The sequence below is a fragment of the Crassostrea angulata genome, chromosome 5 (assembly GCF_025612915.1).
Source record: "Crassostrea angulata isolate pt1a10 chromosome 5, ASM2561291v2, whole genome shotgun sequence".
NCBI classification, from domain to species: domain Eukaryota; kingdom Metazoa; phylum Mollusca; class Bivalvia; order Ostreida; family Ostreidae; genus Magallana; species Magallana angulata.
Window position 1 is genome coordinate 53,708,150 of NC_069115.1, and position 23,253 is coordinate 53,731,402.

General features: G+C 32.9%; 1 protein-coding gene and 1 long non-coding RNA gene across 4 annotated transcripts; both read left to right on the forward strand.

Moving 5' to 3' along the window:
* The first annotated feature begins 5,320 nt into the window (after window positions 1–5,320).
* LOC128185637 (uncharacterized) lies at window positions 5,321–7,509 on the forward strand. The gene is made up of 3 exons (XR_008243832.1): window positions 5,321–5,491; window positions 6,189–6,329; window positions 6,908–7,509. It is a non-coding gene; the product is annotated as an uncharacterized LOC128185637 (long non-coding RNA).
* Window positions 7,510–14,599: 7,090 nt separating this feature from the next.
* Window positions 14,600–21,322, forward strand: LOC128185617 (innexin-11-like). 3 transcript variants are annotated; one of them, XM_052855217.1, is made up of 3 exons: window positions 14,600–14,728; window positions 17,996–18,755; window positions 20,336–21,321. In XM_052855217.1, the coding sequence occupies exons 2-3, from the start codon at window positions 18,118–18,120 to the stop codon at window positions 20,715–20,717; spliced, it is 1,020 nt and encodes a 339-aa protein (XP_052711177.1). In that variant the 5' UTR covers window positions 14,600–14,728; window positions 17,996–18,117; the 3' UTR covers window positions 20,718–21,321. The 3 variants fall into 3 exon arrangements, with proteins under 3 accessions (XP_052711177.1, XP_052711176.1, XP_052711175.1); XM_052855216.1 differs by having other exon boundaries at window positions 14,605–14,728; window positions 17,883–18,755; window positions 20,336–21,322; XM_052855215.1 differs by having other exon boundaries at window positions 14,606–14,728; window positions 17,896–18,755; window positions 20,336–21,322.
* The last annotated feature ends 1,931 nt before the right edge of the window (window positions 21,323–23,253 follow it).

The window sequence follows — 23,253 nt, forward strand, 5'->3', positions numbered from 1 at the left end:
AAATTGATAAGGAGAGTCAATGAAAGCAAACATTCGGGGGAAAACAGTGTTTTTGTTTACACTTAAATGCATGGAGCTAACGTTGCGTATTTTAGTGCAGCCCAACACAAATCAAATAAATTTCCTTACTTTTAACAGTTCTATTTTGAAAAGCGAACGATTCAGCTGGTGTATATGAGGACCTTGCTTATTTAAAAATAATAAGGCGGTGTACTTTTTTTGTGGCTCAACAATTTTATAGTCACTATCAATCAAATGGAAAAACTAATTAATACATAGATCGATAAATAAATGGCCCAAAATTATGGAAATCAGGCGTTGACAAGGCAATATACTATAAATTTAGGTCTGATAGGTGCAATGCAAATCTTGCAATAATAGAAATTCCCTCTGACAAACTGTCTCTGGGCACAATGAAAAACACCCTCAGAGTAAAACCAGTCTCTCCGGTCAGAAAGACACATGCCCAATCACTCACCAGACTTTTGCCGCGAAAAATATTAATTGAATAAAATTGCAAAATACTTTATAAATACACTTATTGAATTATTGTAATTAAGAATCGAGTTAAATTTTTCATAGCACACTGTATTTTCTTTACTACTTGTCAAGTAAATGCATTTATAAACATAACTTTTAAAGATATTTGCTATGTTACATGTAAATCTATACAATTAAGGAATAATGTGTAGGTAGATTGGTTATTTATTGTAACTGTATTCAATACTTGTAGTAAGAGAGTACTACCATTGTCAGAGTTACATTCAGCAGCTAAGAGCATGTGAAACCTTGTTTCATAAACAGTGTGATCGTTGCAAAGTTATATTTTTATGTTTATTATATGCATCTTGAAATAATGTAATCTACAAAGGAGCTACAATGTATATTGAAAATTTTTATGTTTTTATTTAGTTAAATATTGATATTGATAATAATATAGAGCATATTTCTATATTTTTGTTAATTGTGTTCAAGGGGAGTAACTCTTCTTGACCCTGAAAGTATGATGGATTATAATTATAATTTTTGCAAATTGTTTATTGAAGATGAGAAACACTTTGTATTGTATTGTTCCAAATATAACCAATGTAGATTGAATTATAATGATATTTTTAATGTGAACACATATCCAAATGTCAATCCCATTAAGGAACATGTCAATCCTAAACACATTACAGCTGCTAAAAGGATATGTTGTTTTCTAAAAAAACTGTTTCAACGCTAGAAAGGAAAGTCAACAATGAACACTTATACAATTTTATGAATACCAATATAATAGTCTTCGCACAAACCTAGTTTTGTTCACCCAATGTTTTGTCCATTGTAGATTTGTGGTGTAGATTTATTAGTTATAATGTTTAACTTTTGCATGCTATGTTTAATGTTTTTGTTTTATGTAACTCGTATTCATGACTGCATGCCGACATGGTAATTGTCAATAAATGAATTGAATATAATCAGAGTTATCCTTCTTTACAAATAGTTTGATGAGTGAACTCGGAGCAGTAATATATTTCATGAGTATAATTATATTATTTGAATATGACTGTATTTTTTTTATGTTGGGACTTATTGTAAACATTGATCATTTTTATGCTGATATCTATTAATTATATTACTGGGTTTAATCCTTTAATCCCTACATTCTATATCTGAATAAATGAAAAACCCTTAAGTGGACTTGTTGATTACACAAGGACACTACCACATATACAATAAACAATTTCAAAAAGTATGTGTATTTTAGCAATCCAGTCTTTAATTCATCGGTTTATCTTTTGGAATCACTAATTATAAACATTATTGATTTATTAATTAAATTTTTGAAAATAAATATACCTGATAGTGAATGATGTTTAAATGACGCTGATAGAAAATACTCGTTAAAAACTGACCAATGTTAAGGTCATGGTAACTGTAAAAGCTGTTGGTATGTTAGCCAGTGTGAAAAAAAATGAATGCTTTATATGCAACACATGTTCTGTCAGTAATCAGTTTCAGTTTCCTTCGTTGCATAAACTGGTCAACTTATTGCCATTCTCTTTAAAGACATCAACATGGTTTATAAGTATTTGAAATATACCACAGTATTAAACTGAAGAGAGAGAGAGAGAGAGAGAGAGAGAGAGAGAGAGAGAGAGAGAGAGAGAGAGAGAGAGATTTTCTGATATATGTGCAGTTGCTATACGTATCACACCGGTAATTGTTTTCACTATATAGCACTATAGAGGGGAAACAATTCTTAAAACTCAGTTTGTATTTCTCATGACAAAATATTCGGAGGAAGTGTTATTTGTTACCTATCTCATCAGCTAACACCATAAAAAAGGGCAAGCGATACGACATTTTCTCAAAATATCTAGCTCCAAAAAGGTCTACGCTCAAAACCAAGTGTTTTCCGTTTGTATGTAAACAGACTACACACTCCCCAGGAGGCTGCTGCATGTGCCCTGAAGTAGTCCCTGTGAAAAAAGATCATCACCTAGGTTGGTCCTCCAGGCACGTAGCAGGAGGGGGGGGGGGGGGGCCAGGGGGGCCTGGCCCCCCCCCCCCCCCCCCCCACTTTTTCTCGCAGCAACAAATTTTTTAAAATTTACATATAAAAAAATGAATTATCATGGAGTTGGCCCCCCCCCCCCCCCCCCCCACTTTTTTGGAAGTTAGTAAAAAATTGGTATGAAAATAAGGAAATGAGTAGTGAAATTGAAGTCCCTCTCTCCCCCCCCCCCCCCCCCCCCCCCCCCCCCCCCCCCCCCCCCCCCCCACGGATTAGGAATTTCATGATTTGGAGGGGAAAAAATTTTGGTAGGGAAGAATTTTTTTTGGAAGTATATTTGAGTTCTCCCCCCCCCCCCCCCCCCCCCCCCCCCACGGATTAGGATTTTGAAGATTTTTGGAAAACTTTTAATTTCCCTTTTTGGATGGGTCTGGCCCCCCCACTATCAAAAACGATGCTACGTGCCTGTCCTCTGTCTCTATCGTACGAAATAGACCTGGTGATTACCGCCATCGAAGCCAGGGATTCCTGGCTTGATTGAAGCGCCCTCTATAGCTGCTGCTTTACACTACAGTATGGGAAATAATCCAGTAATTATGCGATCCGCTGAGTCCGTAAAACAATACTCTTTTACTCAGCCTATTATGTTTCCTGTGTGGATTGCTACAGTTGGTAATACGGTATAAGGGTACAAAGTGAACGTCCCAAAAATAAAATAAAAATGTGTGAAAATGTAGAACGTTTTGTGTGTAACAGTTAGATGAAATGTTTAATACTCCCGTGAAACAAAATTTGAAAAACGAAATATTTGTGTTGTATGTGGAATACTTGAAGAAAACTCGAGAAACTGATAACTGTCCATAACACTTGTAGTCGTTCTGCACTCGGTGATCTGTTTTGGGTTCCCCGAGACATTTAAATTTTGTGTCACCGGTAATTTTCATCATCAAATGAGCACGTTCATCAGAGGGCCCTTTACATTACTGTATATCGCGCATATCAGACAGGCATTGTCTAGATCATCACCTAACAAAATACATGAAATATCCTTCTCAGAGGTACAAAAAAAAAAAAAAAAAAATTAAAACTGAGTAAAGGAAACTGTAAAAATGCAGTCAAGGAAAAAAATTATTCTGAAGTGTATAAGGAACTACAATTGAATAAATTCATTTTAATCTATGGAATGCCATAGCTGCCTTAAGGTCAATTTCATTTTATGAATTGGTATATTTTTTATATGCAATAGTAATATCATTATATGCAGTGCTAACATCATTATATACTATTATTTCAGCATTATATTCAGGGGTACAATCTTTATATGAAGAGGTAACATTATTACGTTATGTCGTAAGATCATTATGTGCAGTAGTTTATTCATTATATGCTATGAATAAATCTTTATATGATATGATAAACTCATTTCACACAGAGCTAAACTCATAATGAACTATTGTTCAATCGTTATGTTATATGGTACACTCTTCATGTGCAGTTGCAAAATCCTTTTATGCAGTGCAACTTCTTGACATTAGGTGATAAGTTCATTATATGCAGTACTAACATCATGTTATGGTGTATTAAAACCATTATGTATGGTGGTAAAACCTTTATGTATTGTGGTGAAAGCTTTACATGCAATTGTAAATCCTTTATATGATGTGACAATTTTATAATATGCCGTTGTTGAGTCATTATATTATGAGGTCAGTTCTTTACATGATGTGATCATTTCATTATATGGAGTGGTAACTTCTTTATATGCAGTCGTAACTCTTTATGGAATGAGAGTACCAAACCCCCGGATGTTTACATCAGAGAAAAGTTATAGAACGTTGTAATAAGGAATGAATGGGTAGGCGTTAGGCGATTGGCTGAATTCAGGTATGTGACAATTCTCATTTTGTAGTAAAATTATTAGTTTTTAAAATAAATGATGGAATGGGGGAATATTTTAAAGAATAGAGCAACACTAGGAAAAATTGTAGGGGTGGGGGTTGATTTTTTATGTAGAGTGACATTTACTGCCGATCGCTGTAAGTTGTAAACAACTGCAAATTTGACCTATAAACGCCACGGGACCCTATATTTTTTTTGTCATTTCCTGAAAGGTCTTGAATTGAAGTTTCAAATGATACCAAAGATTTGACTGAAACTATTATAGTAAAGTACTGAGAGGTCATAACATTTGTATGGAGTTCTATGGGAAAATAATTGGTAGGCTTTTCCCTATAGAGACCCTATTTTTTACATGTTTTCTTTCTTTAAAGTCAAACAAATGTCAATATTTCATGATTATTTGGACAGACTTGACATTTCAATACACTTGCAGTAAAATTAGTTCATTAAATTTAAATTTTAAGATGGGAGTGGCTGTAATTTAAAATTGAGGGGGACTGGAGTATTGTATATGTGTAAAGAGTAAAATTAGAGGGACCAGGAAAGAAGAAATAGCAAGAAATATTGGTTTGAATTCTAAATTAGAAAATATTATTGTTGATTACATGTGTAGCAATTCATTTTTGCAGTTCTTTGCTTGTTTTTTAAATTTTTAAATTCATATTTAACTCATAATTGATGGGCTCAATTAAGGTCTGCTGATCATCTGTCAATAGAATTTGGACAACAATTATGTTGTAAACAAGGTTTTTTATTTGTTTTTCTTATTTTTTGTAAGCATCATATTTGCAATGCATTAAAAAATGTCTATTCTTTTCAAATTGATGACCTGATGCTATTTAATGTCAATTTAATGTCATCTTAATGTTTATTTTTCAGCACTGATCTTCATTGTTCGGGTATTCTGCATCTGGACCAGCAGAGTGATTTGGATCAAATACTGCCTCCCATGCTTCCCAGCTATCCACGTAGAGGAGTTCTGCAGTCTTTTCCCTCGCCTAAATGGTCTTGACCTGAGTAAGGTTGATGTACAAGACGGTCTCACCCACACGCCCTGAAACTACCGCAGTTGTCAACATCTAGTGCCTTCACTTGGTAAGTTACCATGTTTCATTTTTTTATCCCTAGATTTGTGATTGTGAGTGTTTAGCCAGAAGTACATGCTAGGCATACATATGGTCAGGAATGAGTGTCTCTCACCCCCCCCCCTTTTTTTCTCCACCCACTCCTCTTAAGAGAGGGGTGGGGAGGGGAGTGTTACACATGTTTATTGCACATGAAAGGGAAATTGGGGTTATGACACATTGGACTCATGTCAGCCTAGTATGGGGTATATGTTATTGGAATGATTATGTTTTATGAGTTTAGTAGGGGCATTTTGTAAAGTTTTCATGGTTAAAACTGCTTGAAACTGTCAACAGTGTCCATTGCAAGATAGCAGTTTTTAGAGTTACTTCCCTTAGACTAACTGACTGAGTGATTCAGAATTTCAACATGATGTAATTCTATTTATTTGGACTGACTGTATGTAATTTTTGATGAGTTACTTGAATTATGTTATGACTGCATAAATCACATTTGGCATTACATGTTATTACATGTATTTACATGTAATAGTGTTTATTTAAGTACCCCACCCTTGACAGATCATTAAATTCTGTATTTATGTGTGTAATCAGAATGTATATATTTTATTTGTAAGGAATATATGAAAAAATTTGATGTATTAACATTGTTTTGTGCAATGAATAATTAACTTATAACTCTGATTTTTCCTCATTCGTGCACTTAGGATGATCTCCATTGTTCAGCCGCCTCAGCTTTGGAAGATGATAGTGGCAGGGCGGCGGGGTCATTTTGCCCCATATTGATGCTGTCGGACAGTCGGTAGCCATCTGATTCATCACGATGGACATTCTTCTATATAATGAAGGTAAACTTTTCAGCATACTATCTTCTGTCTCTGTACTTGGAGGCGCATTTTGTGATTTGACACTAGAATAGTTACCCCTCTTGATTTTTGACATTGGCAAGAACTTGGCCTTTTCTAGATTTAATTTTCAATAATTTTACAATTAAACAGTTCTGTTCATTACCCCAGGTACCTAGCTCTAATATTATATCAAAATTATGTCCTTTTTCGTTTGCTAGAATAGTGTTTTAAAGAAAGATAAGGGGGCACCTGCTAGTTCTGTAAGCTGCATTACACTGGGGGGTTGTGATATTGTTCGCACATGCTCAATCAACAGGAAAGGCCTGATTAGAATTATTTGGCTTATTAGAATCAATAATGGATGATTGTTCATGATATGAACATTTTTTACCAATTTGTCAGTATAAAGCATGTATATTTTGATTAATTTACTAGGATTTCATCAATTTTAGGAGGTTTTCTTAAAACCTGGGTAGAATCTACCCTTATTAGGAAATTAATAAATTTTGACATTTTATCATATAGATAATACCAATACTCAAAAACAAGTAGTAAACAAACTATTTTATTGATTCCAGGCACTAATTATATACAAATAGATTCAGAGGTCTGAAAGTCATTCACTCCCTGTAACGCCAGCATCTGCAGCATGATGTCATCAATTGAGCTAGTGACAACATCCATGACATTGGACTCATGGGACTCAAATTTCATACATAAACTCAGGTAGGTCTAAAGTCTTTAAAAAATAGCAAATGGACTAATTCTGAGGTAGGTAAGATTCTAAGTATAGGAATGAGAGTACCAAACCCCCGGATGTTTACATCAGAGAAAAGTTATAGAACGTTGTAATAAGGAATGAATGGGTAGGCGTTAGGCGATTGGCTGAATTCAGGTATGTGACAATTCTCATTTTGTAGTAAAATTATTAGTTTTTAAAATAAATGATGGAATGGGGGAATATTTTAAAGAATAGAGCAACACTAGGAAAAATTGTAGGGGTGGGGGTTGATTTTTTATGTAGAGTGACATTTACTGCCGATCGCTGTAAGTTGTAAACAACTGCAAATTTGACCTATAAACGCCACGGGACCCTATATTTTTTTGTCATTTCCTGAAAGGTCTTGAATTGAAGTTTCAAATGATACCAAAGATTTGACTGAAACTATTATAGTAAAGTACTGAGAGGTCATAACATTTGTATGGAGTTCTATGGGAAAATAATTGGTAGGCTTTTCCCTTTATGATGAGGTTGTAAACTGGTTCTCGCTGAAAAGTTTTAATGGGGAGGAGGTCCAGTTTTATTTTTAAAAAGATGCCGCGTTCGTTGTGACGATGCACATTTCCTGGTCAACTTGTCGTTTGTTTTGAAGAGAGAGAGAGAGAGAGAGAGAGAGAGAGAGAGAGAGAGAGAGAGAGAGAGAGAGAGAGAGAGAGAGAGAGAGATACTCTGTTCTTGATACATCGATGTATGATAAATCGAATGAATTTTTAGTAGAGTACGCGTTTAATTCTAAAAGTAAAATTAATTTCAAAAAATGATTGAATTTTGTAGAAATTTAATACCCCCCTCTGCTTCTAGATCCGCGCATACAGTTAGGAAGAACACTTTATGTATCTTGATATGAGCATAGAACAATTTGATTTCTACTTGCTATCGTGTTTTAAATATAAATAATATATGTAATTCTTTGGGGCTTTTTGAATTAATAAATCTAATTCTGTCTCTTCAAAAACGTTTAAATTGAGGAGTTACTTTGCTCTTGATTGTTATGTAAAATAATTTTAATAGCATCCATATAAACCGTGGTGCTTGGAACAAACTTATCCGTATTTTGCTGATTCATACATTATTGCACGGCTTGCTTTTAACGATGTCGAACAATGTGTATATATATTTTGAAAACGACATATTTTACAAAAAAAAAATACATTAACTTTATCGATTAATGCGTTACTTCCTCGTTCAGCAGCAAATGTTTTAGCTGCAGACCTGTAGCTCTCTGGTTGAAAAAATTCGGATAGACAATTTGTCTATCCGAATTTTTTCAACCAGAGAGCTACAGATCTGCAGCTACAAATGTTTATACATGTAATGTGAACAAAGTCGGTAACGTTGAAAAAATCAGCACACATAAAATATTACAATGACAAGCGTTTTTAAAACTTATTTATCCCGATATCATTTATTTTCAAAACCATCGGAATAGGGGTATTACCTTTTCAAAAAGGTTTATACAATACTGAGATGTGTGTGAATACGCATGATTTTATATACCGATTGATAAAACTCGAAAAATGTTTAGTTTTGAATTTAAAAAAAAAAACCAGGATTTATTACACATTAAATGTATTAAAAATCATCAGATATGTTCACGAGTTCTGGTGTACATGTAATCATGTATAGTAAAAAAGAAGATCCCGTCGAAAATGTCTTATTCAGGACATAATTTGTATCACCGTCAACATAGCTAACAATCCGTTGTCATTTTAAACCCTTCAATGTACCTGAGTATTTTGATGTATGTACGAAAGCCGAGAAGGATCATTCGAAATTCGAGATTCAAAATACGAGATTCAAGATTCGAAATTCGAGATTCAATATCTAAATTAACCAATCAAATCAATGAAATCAAGGATCTGAAAATATGTATCCTAGCGACATCAAACTGTTCTAAATAAAAATCATCCGTGCATGCTCTTATATACAAATAAATGCTATGTTCACTTCTCCCTACCTAACTATATAATTATTTGTATTTACTTTTACACAGAATATCTAAGTAGACTAGATATAATGCAGTGTGTTTCGCGGATCTAAGTGATTTTGTGTGCCCTGGTGCATTTCCACCTGATGCGTTTGAACCCTGGGGTATTTCACCACCAGTAATAGTTTAAAACCCGGGTTTACTCACCCCTTTTGTGTAAAAATGCGGTTATGGTAGAGAACTTCATAGGCGTAGCTAATTTTTTCTGTAGGGGGGTCCTAGGCCAATTTTAAATAATTTTACTATGTAAATTTGATAAGCTCCAATTTTCCCGAGGAGGGGGTCGAGATCCCCTGACCCCTTCCTTTCTAGATCCGCGCATGAAGATTAGTACATGTATCTAAATAATCTAATTATAAATAATCAGTCCGGTTTCACCAATAAATATAAGCATTACTTATCTTTTTATTGTATGCATACAGTCATACACTAGTACTATGATGATAAACAAATCATTGAGATAGTATCACATCATACGGAATTATTAATACATTTTTTTTCCTTTTCCTCAGTAAACAACTTATTATGAGTCTTACTTTTGGAATTGTTTTTAATATAGAAGGATACCTACTCTCTACAATTAAAGGTACGGATGATAGGGTGCCAATTTGTTCACATTGCCGATTTCTTGTGCAGAGAACAGTAAAACTTTTTAAAAATTAGATTGTGCATGAATATTTCAAAATTAATTGTTGCACATGCATTTTGTTATAATTCATTCATTGATATATCAACAAGAAAGAATAAAAGGTATAGACAAGCTTATGTATCACAGCCAAGTTAAGATTCTCTGTAGTTTCCTACCCCCCCCCCCGCACCAAAATTGACAATAATTACATATAAATCATACAAATGTTTATTTTGTTTGTAAGTAAATCTCTCAAGATGTAAATAAGCACTGCAAACAAAGATGTGTGTATTTAATATACTACTACATTACACTTAGCCAGATAAAATGTAATCAGGGTGAAGCTACAAGGGGCGAGTGGTGCAAATTTACCAATTTGTCGCCATACACACAGAACACCAAATAAAGAAATTGTGAGTGGTGTGTGGAATGCATAAAAGATGGCGGCAAATTATCTCAGATAATCAGTGCAAAAACCAACAAATAGGCTGTTATTTGTTACCTATCCTGCAAAAACATTGATAAAAAATGTTATCATCACATAACATAGCCGATTAAGTTAATGTGTACATGTACATATGGTCAACGTACATGTAATTCTAATATACAAGAAGGTGGACGTATCAGGCGGGGATCCAGAAAATTAAATTTCAAAAATGATCGGTTGAATTAAATGCTTTGAAAATTGTTTTGAACTATCGCACGGGTCAAAATGCATGATAGAAGCTATGTACAGTGTAATTGGAAACTCATTTTATATCAATATGTAGTATTACCTATTATAACAAATGAGAGTATAGCACAACTGCCACACGCAATACATGTCCTTTACCGGTGTAACGAAGAATATTGACCCGGGTTGAAAATTGACCCGGGGGTCATTTTTCAACGTTGAATATTGACCCGGGGGGTCATTTTTCAACGTTGAAAATTGAGACCAAAATCGTGAAATTTATACCCGGGGTCATTTTTCAACGGTATGAGAAAGATATTTCTAAATTCTGATGACCTCGACCCGTTGAAAATTGATTCTGTTGAGAATTGACCCAAACCTCAGAGTTTTGATCTGAACTGGAACTTACTCTACACGGTTTAAATGTACAATCATGCACATATTTGAAAGTTTCAGTTTTAAAATTTACATACTGTCCGATACATACGCGGACGTGGCTAATTTCTTTTAGGCTGATATGTCCAATTAATCATTTAGTTTTTAGATTGAAAATATGATATCCATTTATTATTACAATACTATGTATAAAAGCTAAGAAGATGACCGTTTGCTTCGGAATGGAGCAGGCGAGTAGGACTAGAATTCTTTTTGACATAGATGGCATGGTTTTCATTCCCTCATGTGACAGAATTTAAAGTTTAAACTTGTCACAATCTGTGATAAACATATCTAACAAACATATTACCCGTTATTGTCACTTTTAAGGCAATTCAACAGAGCTCTATTCGACAGGCACCTGACGTTGTATATTTTTCTAATAATTGAAAATATATAACCTCTATACTGTTTTATTGGGTAAAGGGTATATATATTCATATCAAGACAAAAGGATATAATGTCAGATACCTATGCTTAATTTGAAGAAGTCAGAATATTTCACTGACAAAATAATAAATGATTGGTTGTCATATTTTTATCCTTTTTCATATATACTGTTTTTTTTATACGTATATATATACAGCATATACATATTACACATGTTTTTAATTTTTTACGACTTAAAAATTATTTTTCATAAACTCAAGTTATAATATTGAGTCGTTAATTTGTGCTTCTTTGCTGTTGAATTTTGAACCGGTTTCATGATCAAAATTCCACGATGCGGGTCAATTTTCAACGGATGAGGGTCTTTATTCAACACCTTTGGTCTCAATATTCAACGTTGAAAAATGACCCCCGGGTCAGTTTTCAACCCGGGTCTAAATTCTTCGTTACACCGGCACCACCTCCCTCCCCATAAAAAATGAAACAATTGTCGTTTTATTTGCTAAAATGTGTGTGGTTCAAGATTTTTCTAAAGGACATATCGAAAGAGTCGTACGTTTAAAACTAATTTTGTCAAAATTTTTAGATTCATTTGGTTATATTTTAGTCCATTTGGGTAAATAGATGCACCAGCGCAGCTCTAATTTATATATAATCAGGCCATAAATTCAAAATATTTTCAAAAATTAATAGCTTTAAATCCAGTGGATAAAAAAAAGGAAAGCAAGTCGAACTCGATGAGTGCTTATACCTGTGTTGACTGAATGGTACAGTCGGATAAGCGCAAAAAAGTCCCGTCTACTCTTTCCTATCCTATATTTATTGGAATATTAAATCCGATTATAAGAGTCAAATTAAAAATCAAGTATGGATATGTACCTGTTTATTGAAAGTAAAACTACTCATAATTTATCTACAGTGCATCGTTATGGAGCTACAAAGAAAGTTTTATATTAATTTGCCGAGCCAAATAAAAAAACCTGGAAAACGAAGAGAAAAACAAAGTGGGGACAGAATAACTGACAAATTTATTAGGACTATATAGCCCCCCCCCCCCTGAAATGTGTATACTGAAAACAGATTATTGAGTACAACATCCGCACACAATTTAAAGTAAATTTCATGTTTTTTTATCATTTTCGCTAGCTAATGTAAGACATCACAAATACCCCAAACCCCCTCACGGAAAAGGAAATGCATGCTAGGTGATGAGAGAGAGAGAAAGAGAGAGAGAGAGTCGATGTAAATCACAGGTGCGCTAACACCGTTTAAATTAAAGCTTTCTCGTTGGTCTGCCCTGCCCTAGCTACCTCCTTTCTTTTCTCCTTTTAGAGGCTTAATTATTGTCTATATATGCTTGTATCAAATCAAATCAATTTCAAATTCTAAATCAAAATTGAATTTGACACTACAAAACTCTCTCTCTCTCTCTCTCTCTCTCTCTCTCTCTCTCTCTCTCTCTCTCTCTCTCTCTCTCTCTCAAATCGACAATGGCATTGCCATACCCTACAATACACTATTCTTATCTAGATTGTTGTCGTTGAGGTTGTAAATCATTATATCTTCTATGGTTTAAATCTTTATCATAACCTATATTTTGACATGTTTCGTTTCATAGCTCAAACCACACTTAGTTTTAATTATTTAGATTAAACAGATCTTTCTTTGCGAGCCGATTTTTACACAGTTGGGGCGAATACACTTCGGGTTAAAATTGTTCGGGGGGAAATACATACAGGGTAAACAAAATCACTTAGATTCGCAAAACCAACAGTGTTATCACTAATTTAATTGTTTATACTGTGTGGGGTTAATTCATCAATGTTAATTTAACCATTTTATAACCACTATATAAGAGCTATTAAGACATTTATTTGTAGGAAAGAGCATGTACGAATGATCTTTATTTAGAACAGTTTGATGTTGCTAGGATACAGGTTTCAGATCCATGATTTGATTGGTTAATTTAGATATTGAATCTCGAATTTCGAATCTTGAATCTCGTATATCGAATCTCGTATTTTGAATCTCGAATCTCGAATGATCCTTCTCGGCTTTCGTATGTATGAGACTAGTTTCAAAATCAAACAAGAAAACATATTGACGCAAGCGTCAAATGGGCTGCAAAAAATATAATTGTTGTTTGAATCATCATGGTTGATTATAAACTGTACATAAAAACCAATCACAAAGGGAAATTTTATATCTTTTAATACACTACAATTGAAGTTAAATATGAAAACAAACTACATAACCTATTTAGGAATCAAACATGCTATAATATCTGATATGAGAAAATGTAATATATGCAGATATGTATGTTTAGATAAACCTTTTATTCCGATAAATATCCAGATTTTTTTCGCCACAACAAGAAAAGGATCAAAAGCTATGTATGATGTATTAAATAGATCAGTAATCAAGCCATGTGCTCAGGAAAAGTGGGGGGGGGGGGGGGAATCTTTGAAATAACTGACTAACAATGGAAAAGGATGTATTCTATCCCATATCTTACTACCAATAATGCCAAATTACAATGCCTACAATATCGCATAAATCATAACATTTTAACAACAAATAGTATTATGTTTAAAATTGGGAAAGAAGATTCAAAATTATGTAATCTATGTCAAAATGAGGAGGAAACAATATGCCACCTAATGTGGAATTGCCCAACTGTACAGCAGCTTCTTAATAACTTCATAAACTTATGCCAAATGAAAAATATTGATTTTAAACTGAGTCAAGATACAGTCATGTTTTGAGAATACAAAACTAAAGAAAATATTAGACAGAGCAATGTTATATTTATGCTAGCAATACATATACAGAAGCAGATGCTTTAAAAGTAACTTATCAGTCCTTGGAGTATAATACGAGATCGAATCATATATTAAGGCAATAAAATACACGTGACGATGCTAAAATAATCTTTTTTTTTCTAAAAAAAAATACGAACAACTGATTTAGATTTTCACTTTTCCGTAAATAAAAAATTCTATAGTTCCTTGGACCCACCCACAATATCATTTTTTTGTAAGTGCACGATAGTGGTTTGTAATGTGTTCACGTTTCTTAAGTTAGCACCATCCATAGTTAACCTAATCAAAGACATGTTTTTAAAACAGTTAAGATATCTTTAGCCTTAAAAATTATGAAACATAGATTATTTTTTAGTGTTTTCTTTAATCATTTCATAATTATCGGATACCTTTGTTAATCGTTTATATACGTATAGTTTGGTAAACCTATTTAGATCGTTTTTGTACGATGCGGGTATATGTAGTTACTGATGCTTATCATAATCACCATTTTTTTAAGAGAGAGAGAGAGAGAGAGAGAGAGAGAGAGAGAGAGAGAGAGAGAGATAATGATAGCTGTGCAGTTGCTAAACGGCTGTGGATAATTTTGTTTACTTGTGAATTTCGAAATCAAGGTCAGCTGCTGAACAGTGTGAGTTCTGGTGAACTTCGTCTGAGGTAGAGCCGCATCACGAATAACGCTGGTAAGTAGGCATGTTATTTGATTTTATAACATCATTTTAGGGGGGGGGGTATTGTGCGCATTTTGCCGGTAAGAAACCAGAATTTGAATTTTCTAACTGAAAATTAGCTGTCAGTTATTGTGCAAAAATGTAAATTGCAGTTAGTGTCCTATGGGCAACACCAATTAGGCCGCCGAATTAGCACTTCTGCTCGTTGGAGTGGGTATAGCGATTTATATATATTTTTAGAGTTGATTTAAGCAGTTTTCATGGCAATCCGGTGTAAAGAAGAATAATGACCGGGGGTCATTTTTCGACGTAGAATAATGACCTCCTTGCTGTAGAATAATTTAGATTTTTTCTGAAGAAAAAAGACCTAGGGGAACAGTAATGACCCTCGTAGAAAAATGACCCCCGCTCTTAACAAGAATAGAATTGGGTCCCCCGTATCCAAGATATCTGACTCTGAAATTAATTGAATTTTACAATTACTTGTAAAGATTTATTCATATCCGTAGCAAACACTGAACAACACAAGACTTACATTGCCACAGATAGATTGTTAACAGTTACGTCGACGTCTCTTCTTTCGTCGACATATGACGTTGCACTTGTGTAGAAATCTCTTGAACTGTATTTGATACTTCACCATTCATCCAAGATTTATTATTTTAACAAAGATATTTGATTAAAAATTTATGCACAGCTTACTAAACTATATTTCATCGAGATTTTACAATTGCATCGACAACAAGTTGCCAGGTCTACACGTGTGTAATTAGAAATCTGTGTAGGTGTTGCTACTGTTGCATAGCCATTTCGTAATTAAAAAAAAGAAAACAAAAGCAAATCACATTCATGCACAATGAGTAATAAACATTCTCTCTCAGAGGAGATTGTGTAATAAATAACGAAAAATAATCATGTCAGATTTATTGTTGTAATATTATAATCGACATTCTAACCATTTGTTGTAATGTTGTATTTGTGATAATGAATAAAACTATTTTTTCAGAGCAATTGTGTGGAGAGTACCTGACTATAGTAAATCTTAAATAGATTATAAACACTGATCGAATATAATAAAAAGAGATTACTTCTAAAAGCGTTGATAAGATAAAAAATTCATTTACATGTTCACATTAAAAATTTTATTCTTTACTTTAAGTTTCATAGCAATTTTAGGTGAAAGTAAATACAGTGCATCTGTGATTACCGTGAAGGAACGGACTGAAGTATAATGTGTTACCTTACACAGAGTTCTTAACAAGGCTAGATGGTCAACAAATTAACCTTCAGATCTGCTTTCAACTTGAATTTAGTTTTAAAATTTCTTCTTTTTAGTTTTTCTTCTTAGGATATTTAAATAGTTTAATAATAGCCACGACCATTGAGCCCTCTTAATATTTTGATTCAAGGTTCCTCGACACATAGATATTTTATTTGATGGAAAAATAAAGAATCTTCTTTTTTAAATATGCATGCTTTCATAAAACAGAGGCCAATATCGGCTTTGAATTATTTTATGTGAATTTTTGTTATATGTTTTAAGTGAGACGGAAAAAATACGTTTTGACTGCGAACAAGGTATTTTAAATTTGATAGAATGGTCATTTGAGTAATAATTCCACCAGGCTGATTTATTTAAATTATGTCGGCAATAAAGTAAGATATAATTTTTTGTTTGAGTACTCTCAGTACTTTGATGATTTTCCTTATCGGCCATTAGCTTCTACTGGCTTAATGATTGTTGTTAGTGGCTGCTAGCTTCAGTATGGCTATAATGCATAAAACTAGAGTAATCCTTTCATAGATTTGGTTTCATCATTAATTCCGGGGGATGCACATGCATACCCAGTAGTTTGTAGGAGGGGAAAATCGTCAATGCAAGTATAATTCATGAACTTTATCAAGTCAGACCTTTCTTCGCCAATAAGGATAATTTTGTTGTATACTGTCTTCTTTCTCGATATAATTTTAATGTGTTGTCACTCGTAATAATGAGATACATGTAAATGTAACTCGTGAAGATGAAAACCATACCACGATACAATACGGCAGTATCTTGTTCTAAAATATACCCCTTCCTTCATTTTAAGTTTATTTGAATATGAAGTATAATTTCTGTTACTTTCTGAAAACTGCAATAAAAATTACAATATTGTAAAGATTACTGTACAAATAATAATGAAAATAATTTGAATGGGGTCATTATTTTACATGGGTCACTTTTCTTCATGTAGAGTGTGTTCATTTTTATGTAAATGACACTTATTCTTCAGACAAAAGGGTCATTCTTCTACTATGTAGAATACTGACCGGGGGTCATTATTCTACGTCGAAAAATGACCCCCGGTCATTGTTTTTCTTACGCTGGCAGTGAAAAAATGTTTTGGCCTAAACACAAATCATCACCGCTGTCAAGACTTGGTATTTCGAAACTATTGGATAAATTCAATGTAAAATATTCAAAAGCATTATTTTTCAAGAAAACCTACTATAAATACTTTAAAAATAGACAGATTTTAAATGGTAAGAACAAGTGAGATATGTTTGCAGTCGTATGTATTCCTACGCAAAAGTTTAATATTTCTTTGATAAATTTTCCATAAATATTTCGATTATTGATGCATAACGCATCGTAGAGGTTGGTGGCGTAATTATAGTATATTTAATATTACACAGCATGAATCATATTTGGTTTTAAAAATGAAAATAAAATAAAAACAAATATTAATTACATCTGCAATATATTGAAAGTCATTAAAAATGTTAGCGAGTTTTGGTGAACATGTAATCATTCAAAGTACTAAAGAAGACCACATCCAAAACTTCATAATAAGTACAAAATTTGTATCACAGTCAAGGTGGCTAACAACCCGTTGCTATTTCATTTCTCTTACATGTAAAGGAGTACTTAAGTTAACAAAATTTCAAATTGAATTGATGATTCTAAGCTATTAGGATGAGTTTAATATGAATTAACCAAATAAGGTAATTTTCTTTTTAAAAATTATGTGGGAAGCGTAAACATTTTCATATTTAGCAATGGAGTATTTTTTTGTATTACACTGTGGTGGAGAAAAAATGATTACGTTCTATGTGGATTGGTTACGTACCCGATTACATTAATCATGATATATTTCAAAATTTCTGATATAATAATCTTCCACAGCTTGATTGTTCAGAATAGAATGTCACATTCATCAGTGGAGAGTTGGGTGGACGGATTGAACGGGATATGGACGCCGTTGCTGTTTCTTGTCTTGGGTGTTTTCTCTTTGATAGGACAGTTGTACGTGGGGCCTGTGGCGTGCAATTTCCCTCGAGAATTTACAGAAGCTAACGTAAAATATGGTACATACCGATGTTTTACTGCGACCAATCTTTACGTCTCACGTTTTGAACCCATGTTGGTTTTCAGCAACATGAAAGATAACAAATATATTGTGCCGACTTTATATCAATACGTTCCGTTAATTCTGATAATGCAAGCCATTTTCCTACGGATTCCATATATTCTGTGGAACATAGGAGAGAAAAAATTAGGTATTCACTTTTCCGTAAAATCTGGGAACACGAATGACAACACCAGAACAATCGGGAAAAGTCTTGCTATATACCTGGAGCAATGGATTAAAGACAGAAAAATCAACATCCTATCCATTGGGGCATTTACAATGTTCCATTTGTTCGTGAAGCTGCTTTATTTTCTAAATGTCTCAACTCAATTGGGTGTGTTAGATCCTCTCCTAAAAGAAAAAAACCAGACCAGTTTTGGTTCTCAGGTGCTCGGAAATATACGAGAAAACGATGCACACTTCTTTCAAACCTCTCCGGCTTTTCCTAGAGATATACTGTGCGACTATGAGATACACCATCTGTCCAATGTCCAAAGATACACAGTACAGTGTATCCTTCCGTTTAATCCGTATCTGGAACAGATCATGGCTGTTGTCTGGTGGTGGTTAATCTTCCTTGTGGCTGCAACTGTAGCAGATGGTCTCATTTGCTTTTTTGGAGCTGTCCTGCCGTGTTTCAGGGTGTGGTAAGTATGAATAGAATAAGAATGTAAGAAAAGGTACAGAGCCAGAATTTTAATTAATTATAACACATTCATGAAGATATGCATGTTTGTGGCTAACCTTAAATATCTCAAAATGGTTATTTTTATATTTATATCCCTAGCTAAATCATGTTGCCAAAAATACATTCCATTTTTTTGTAAATGCAAAAACAAAGGACTAAGTGCGGTTTTATGCAATTTTCCCCCCCAAAATCAAAGTTTTAGAAAGAGCTTTAAAATAAGGTGAACGATAGTTAAAATCATATTGGAAAGAAAGGTGTAAAAGGTTATCACCACAGTGACGTCATAATGTAGAAATGACGTCATGAATATTGCATTATTTTGATAAATTGATGTTTTGTAGCAAAATATGGGTGTTTTCCGATGGTTATTCGACTGGGAAACATCGAGCGCAGGCTTGCTCAAGTACCATTTTTTAGTATAATATGTATAACTATCTGAAGAAAAACATATGTTAAAATTGCACTTGAGCAGACCTGCGCTCTATACTTCTGAATGCAAATATAGAGCAAAAATGAGAATATCTTCATTTGTTTGCAAATTTGCGGGAATTGGGTCATTTAGGTGACGTCATAGATAAACAGGGAGTGAGCAATGATGACTAAAATCATTATAAAAGTTATAGGCATCCTCTTTTGTGAAGATTTCATTTTTATACGATACTATTTAAAAATTGGTTGAAATCGGGGGCAGATATTTGACCATACCGCACATAGTCCTTTATACCTCATCAAAATTGTGATTAGTCCGACTGCTAACGATTTACTTTTTAAGTATGAATAGAATATAAATTATTAAGGAAAAGACAGAAAGATCCAATTTTTCATTAATACATTAATTATAAATTTATATGGATTGATTTAATTTGTTTCAAAACATTCATTGCAGTAAATATAAAGAAAATAAATGTAAATAGCTTTGATTGTTTATTTCTTATGTATATCTTTAGCTAAATTTTGTTACAAAAAACCGGCACAATCATTTTGTATATGTACATGTAAAAACAAATAAACCTCATTAAAACACTGCGCTATGTCGGACTACTAACGGTTTACACTTAGATGTATATTATGTTTTGTTATATGTGTGGATTTAAAACAGACCATGACATGAGCATCATGGATTTCTCTAATAGAATATGTTTGAATCATACAAATATTAAAAAATCAATTCCTTTAAAATTAAATGATTTTTTTCCCCTGGTGTAACAATGTTTTGGCAGAAATCGCAATATCTGACATATTTATCTATTGAGCAGACAGGTATATAAAAATATGTAAAATATGAATATGTTTTATTCAGAATCAAAAAGGTCTGGGAAACTGAGCTTTTGGTCTCATCACCTTTGCTCGATAATCAAAAATTCCAAATATTTATCTTGCTTTCCTAATTAAAAAATGAAATACAATTTCAAATTTTTATGAATCTCTTAACCGAAATTTAACAAATAAGCAACTTACAAACACAATACATTAACTGGTCAATGTTTTTTTCATTTGTAATGGCTAAAAGAGTACACTTTGTTCTCCAATTTTATTTAGGTTCGTAAAGTCCAATTTATTGCGTGTTGAACTTGGAAATTTGAACCAAACATTGACAGATCAGAACATCAGCAGATTCTCTAACAACAACCTAGGAGAGGACGTCATCGTATTTCTAAAGCACATTCAAGACCAAGAAAATGGATGTGTGGTCATGGAAACTGTTACAGAATTGTGGAGGGTATCCCACAGCGGCAGCGTGCAATCCGTCCCATTGGGCGAATCCTCCCCTTTACTTCTTGGAGGGACAACCGAGGTCTCCAATCCATCAGCCCCATCGTATAGTCAACATGGTGAACATCAGCGTGAACCTTGGAAGAATGAAGATCAAGGTCACCAGCATCCATCCAGTCTGTATCCATCGTATTCAAGCAGAGCTTGAGATAGTTAAAGTACCACTGATGAACCATTGGCTGTTTGATAAGGCTTGGTGATTTTTAAAAAATTGTTTATCATATTCACTACTTCTGTTTTATATTTTATATATTCTTATGTACTTGAATGTATATCCAAACATATGTATCCCAAAATATAAAACTCATTATAGTTCAATTTTATTAATAAATTTAAGTTAGTGTTTGATATTGCTTCGTTAATTAGCATGAAGAATTAAAAATTACCATCAAATGAATAAAACGAGCACTAAATGCCTTAATTGTAGTTCAATGTTTACATATTCGTAAACAGATTAAATAAAAAAAAGTTGATCTAAAAATAAATATTTATTTCAGAGAATTAGCACATTCAGGAATTTTATTACACTGGACATATCCATTGCAAGCAGGTCTTGTAAAGGGTCCCATTACTAATCGAAAATTGATTTTTTTCCCAAAATGTTATTGAAAAATTCCCACATAAGGATGCTGATATTGTATCTATGCTGAATGAGATATCCTTATCAAAATATCTGAGTGTTCTGTTAATAGGAGGTGTCAGCAAGCATTGAGCTTTACACAATATTTACATGGAATGTTGAATAAAATATTTATAGATGAAATTTAATGAACCTGATGCTTATAGATAATCTTAAAAAAAATTAAGTTACCAAGATACATACTCTCTTGTTTCCATGACAACCAGGCCAGATTCTTAATTCTTTTTACAGATATTTATTTGACCAAATGTAATATATATTAATTATTTTATTACCAAACTTCAGTTGAATTAAAAAAAAATGTGTCAGAAAGTGTATTAAAAGCATTTTATTGTTTCTACGGGATAATAGATTTTTTAGCATACAAACAAGTTACAGACTGAGTTATACAGCGCCAAATTCTATTTCTTATTACCACAAAGTTCTCATTAAAACAATGCCAGATATATTCCAGAACTTACAAAATATAAATATTCCATGGCAAGGAAACATTCACGGTCAACCACACACTCATACCAAAGAAAGAAGAGAATAAATCTAAGACCGGCAACTTACTTTTGGGACACTATTATGATTTTTGCCATTTTTAAGGAGCACATGAACATGCAAAATAATCAGGGTTAAAAATTATTTAGCCTAAAGCTGAATCTTATTGTGAAATGATGCAATAAGTCATTGTATTACTCTCTGCAAGAGCTAGTATGTTTAAGCTATTGTATAACCATTTCCGGACTGTACAGTGTTAAACAAGGCCATTACAGATAATCATAGTTTTACTAAGCATACATTTTGCCAAACTATGAAAATATTATACCCCAAGACGTATCACTATCTTTAATAATGTATGCTGGTGACATGGTTATATTATCTGAATATCCACAGGGCTTACAAAACATGTTTGATACACTTCATGAGTATTGTAATGACTGGAAACTATCAGTTAATGTATGTAAAACAAAACTAGTAGTTTTTAGACAATCTGGACGTTTGAAAGGTAGAGAAGGTTATAATTGTTAGTCAATTTACTTATTTAGGGCTAACACTATCATATACTGATAGCTTTTCTTTCATTTACAACTGCATCCCAAAGAAGAAAATATATGTTTAAGCTTATGAAAACAATGAAATATGTATACCTTAACCATGTTAAATTACTCGTTTATCAATATTTGATACATATGTAGGTAGTGTATTGAGCTATACAAGTGAAGTATGGTATGTGGATTTCATAAAGCTGATGCTGTTTAAAAAAACATATTTCGAATACGAAATGCGAAAAGGTCTTCTGCTCTCATGTTTCATAAATTTCAGAAAAACATCATGTTATAAAAATAATTTAACAGGGACCATTTCTTGTGCTTTGATGACGTGATGTAAATGGGTAATTTCCCGCATTTTTTCAAAGCATGAAAATTCCATCAGTTTTTTTCACATTCAAGAGTAGGAGTTAAAGAGCGCAATGTTGCTCCAAAATCATTTTTAAATATATCATATCTATTAAATATATATATATATATATATATATATATATATATATATATATATATATATATATATATATATATATATATATATATATCATTTAAAACATTATCGAAGCTCTTCTAAAGCTTTTTAAAAAATTAGTATAGGTTCTAGGACTTTATTTGGTACAATGTAAAAAAGTAAGTTCAGCCATTGTGAAAATGAATACTTTGGAGCCTTAAAGAGCGGGAGCAGATTTATTTAAAATATGTTTCACGTCGTAGATAAAATACATGAAAGCATCATAAATCAAATCAATGATGACATTATACCAGAGTTAGCATATCAAAGCAGTAAAGCAATGATAGTCACATAAACATTGTCCTGTTTCTCTTTAAACTCTGAAAAAATCTTCATTATGGATAGGATATAAAAATTGTTAAAATTAAACACCAGTCTCTTTCCAAAAGTGAAATAACTACAAAACTAGTACAAAAGGAGACCAATAATCTAAATTCAGTTAAAGGATGACTGCACTTAAGGGTGTTGTTTACTCAGGGTTTGAGTTCTCAAAATCGGA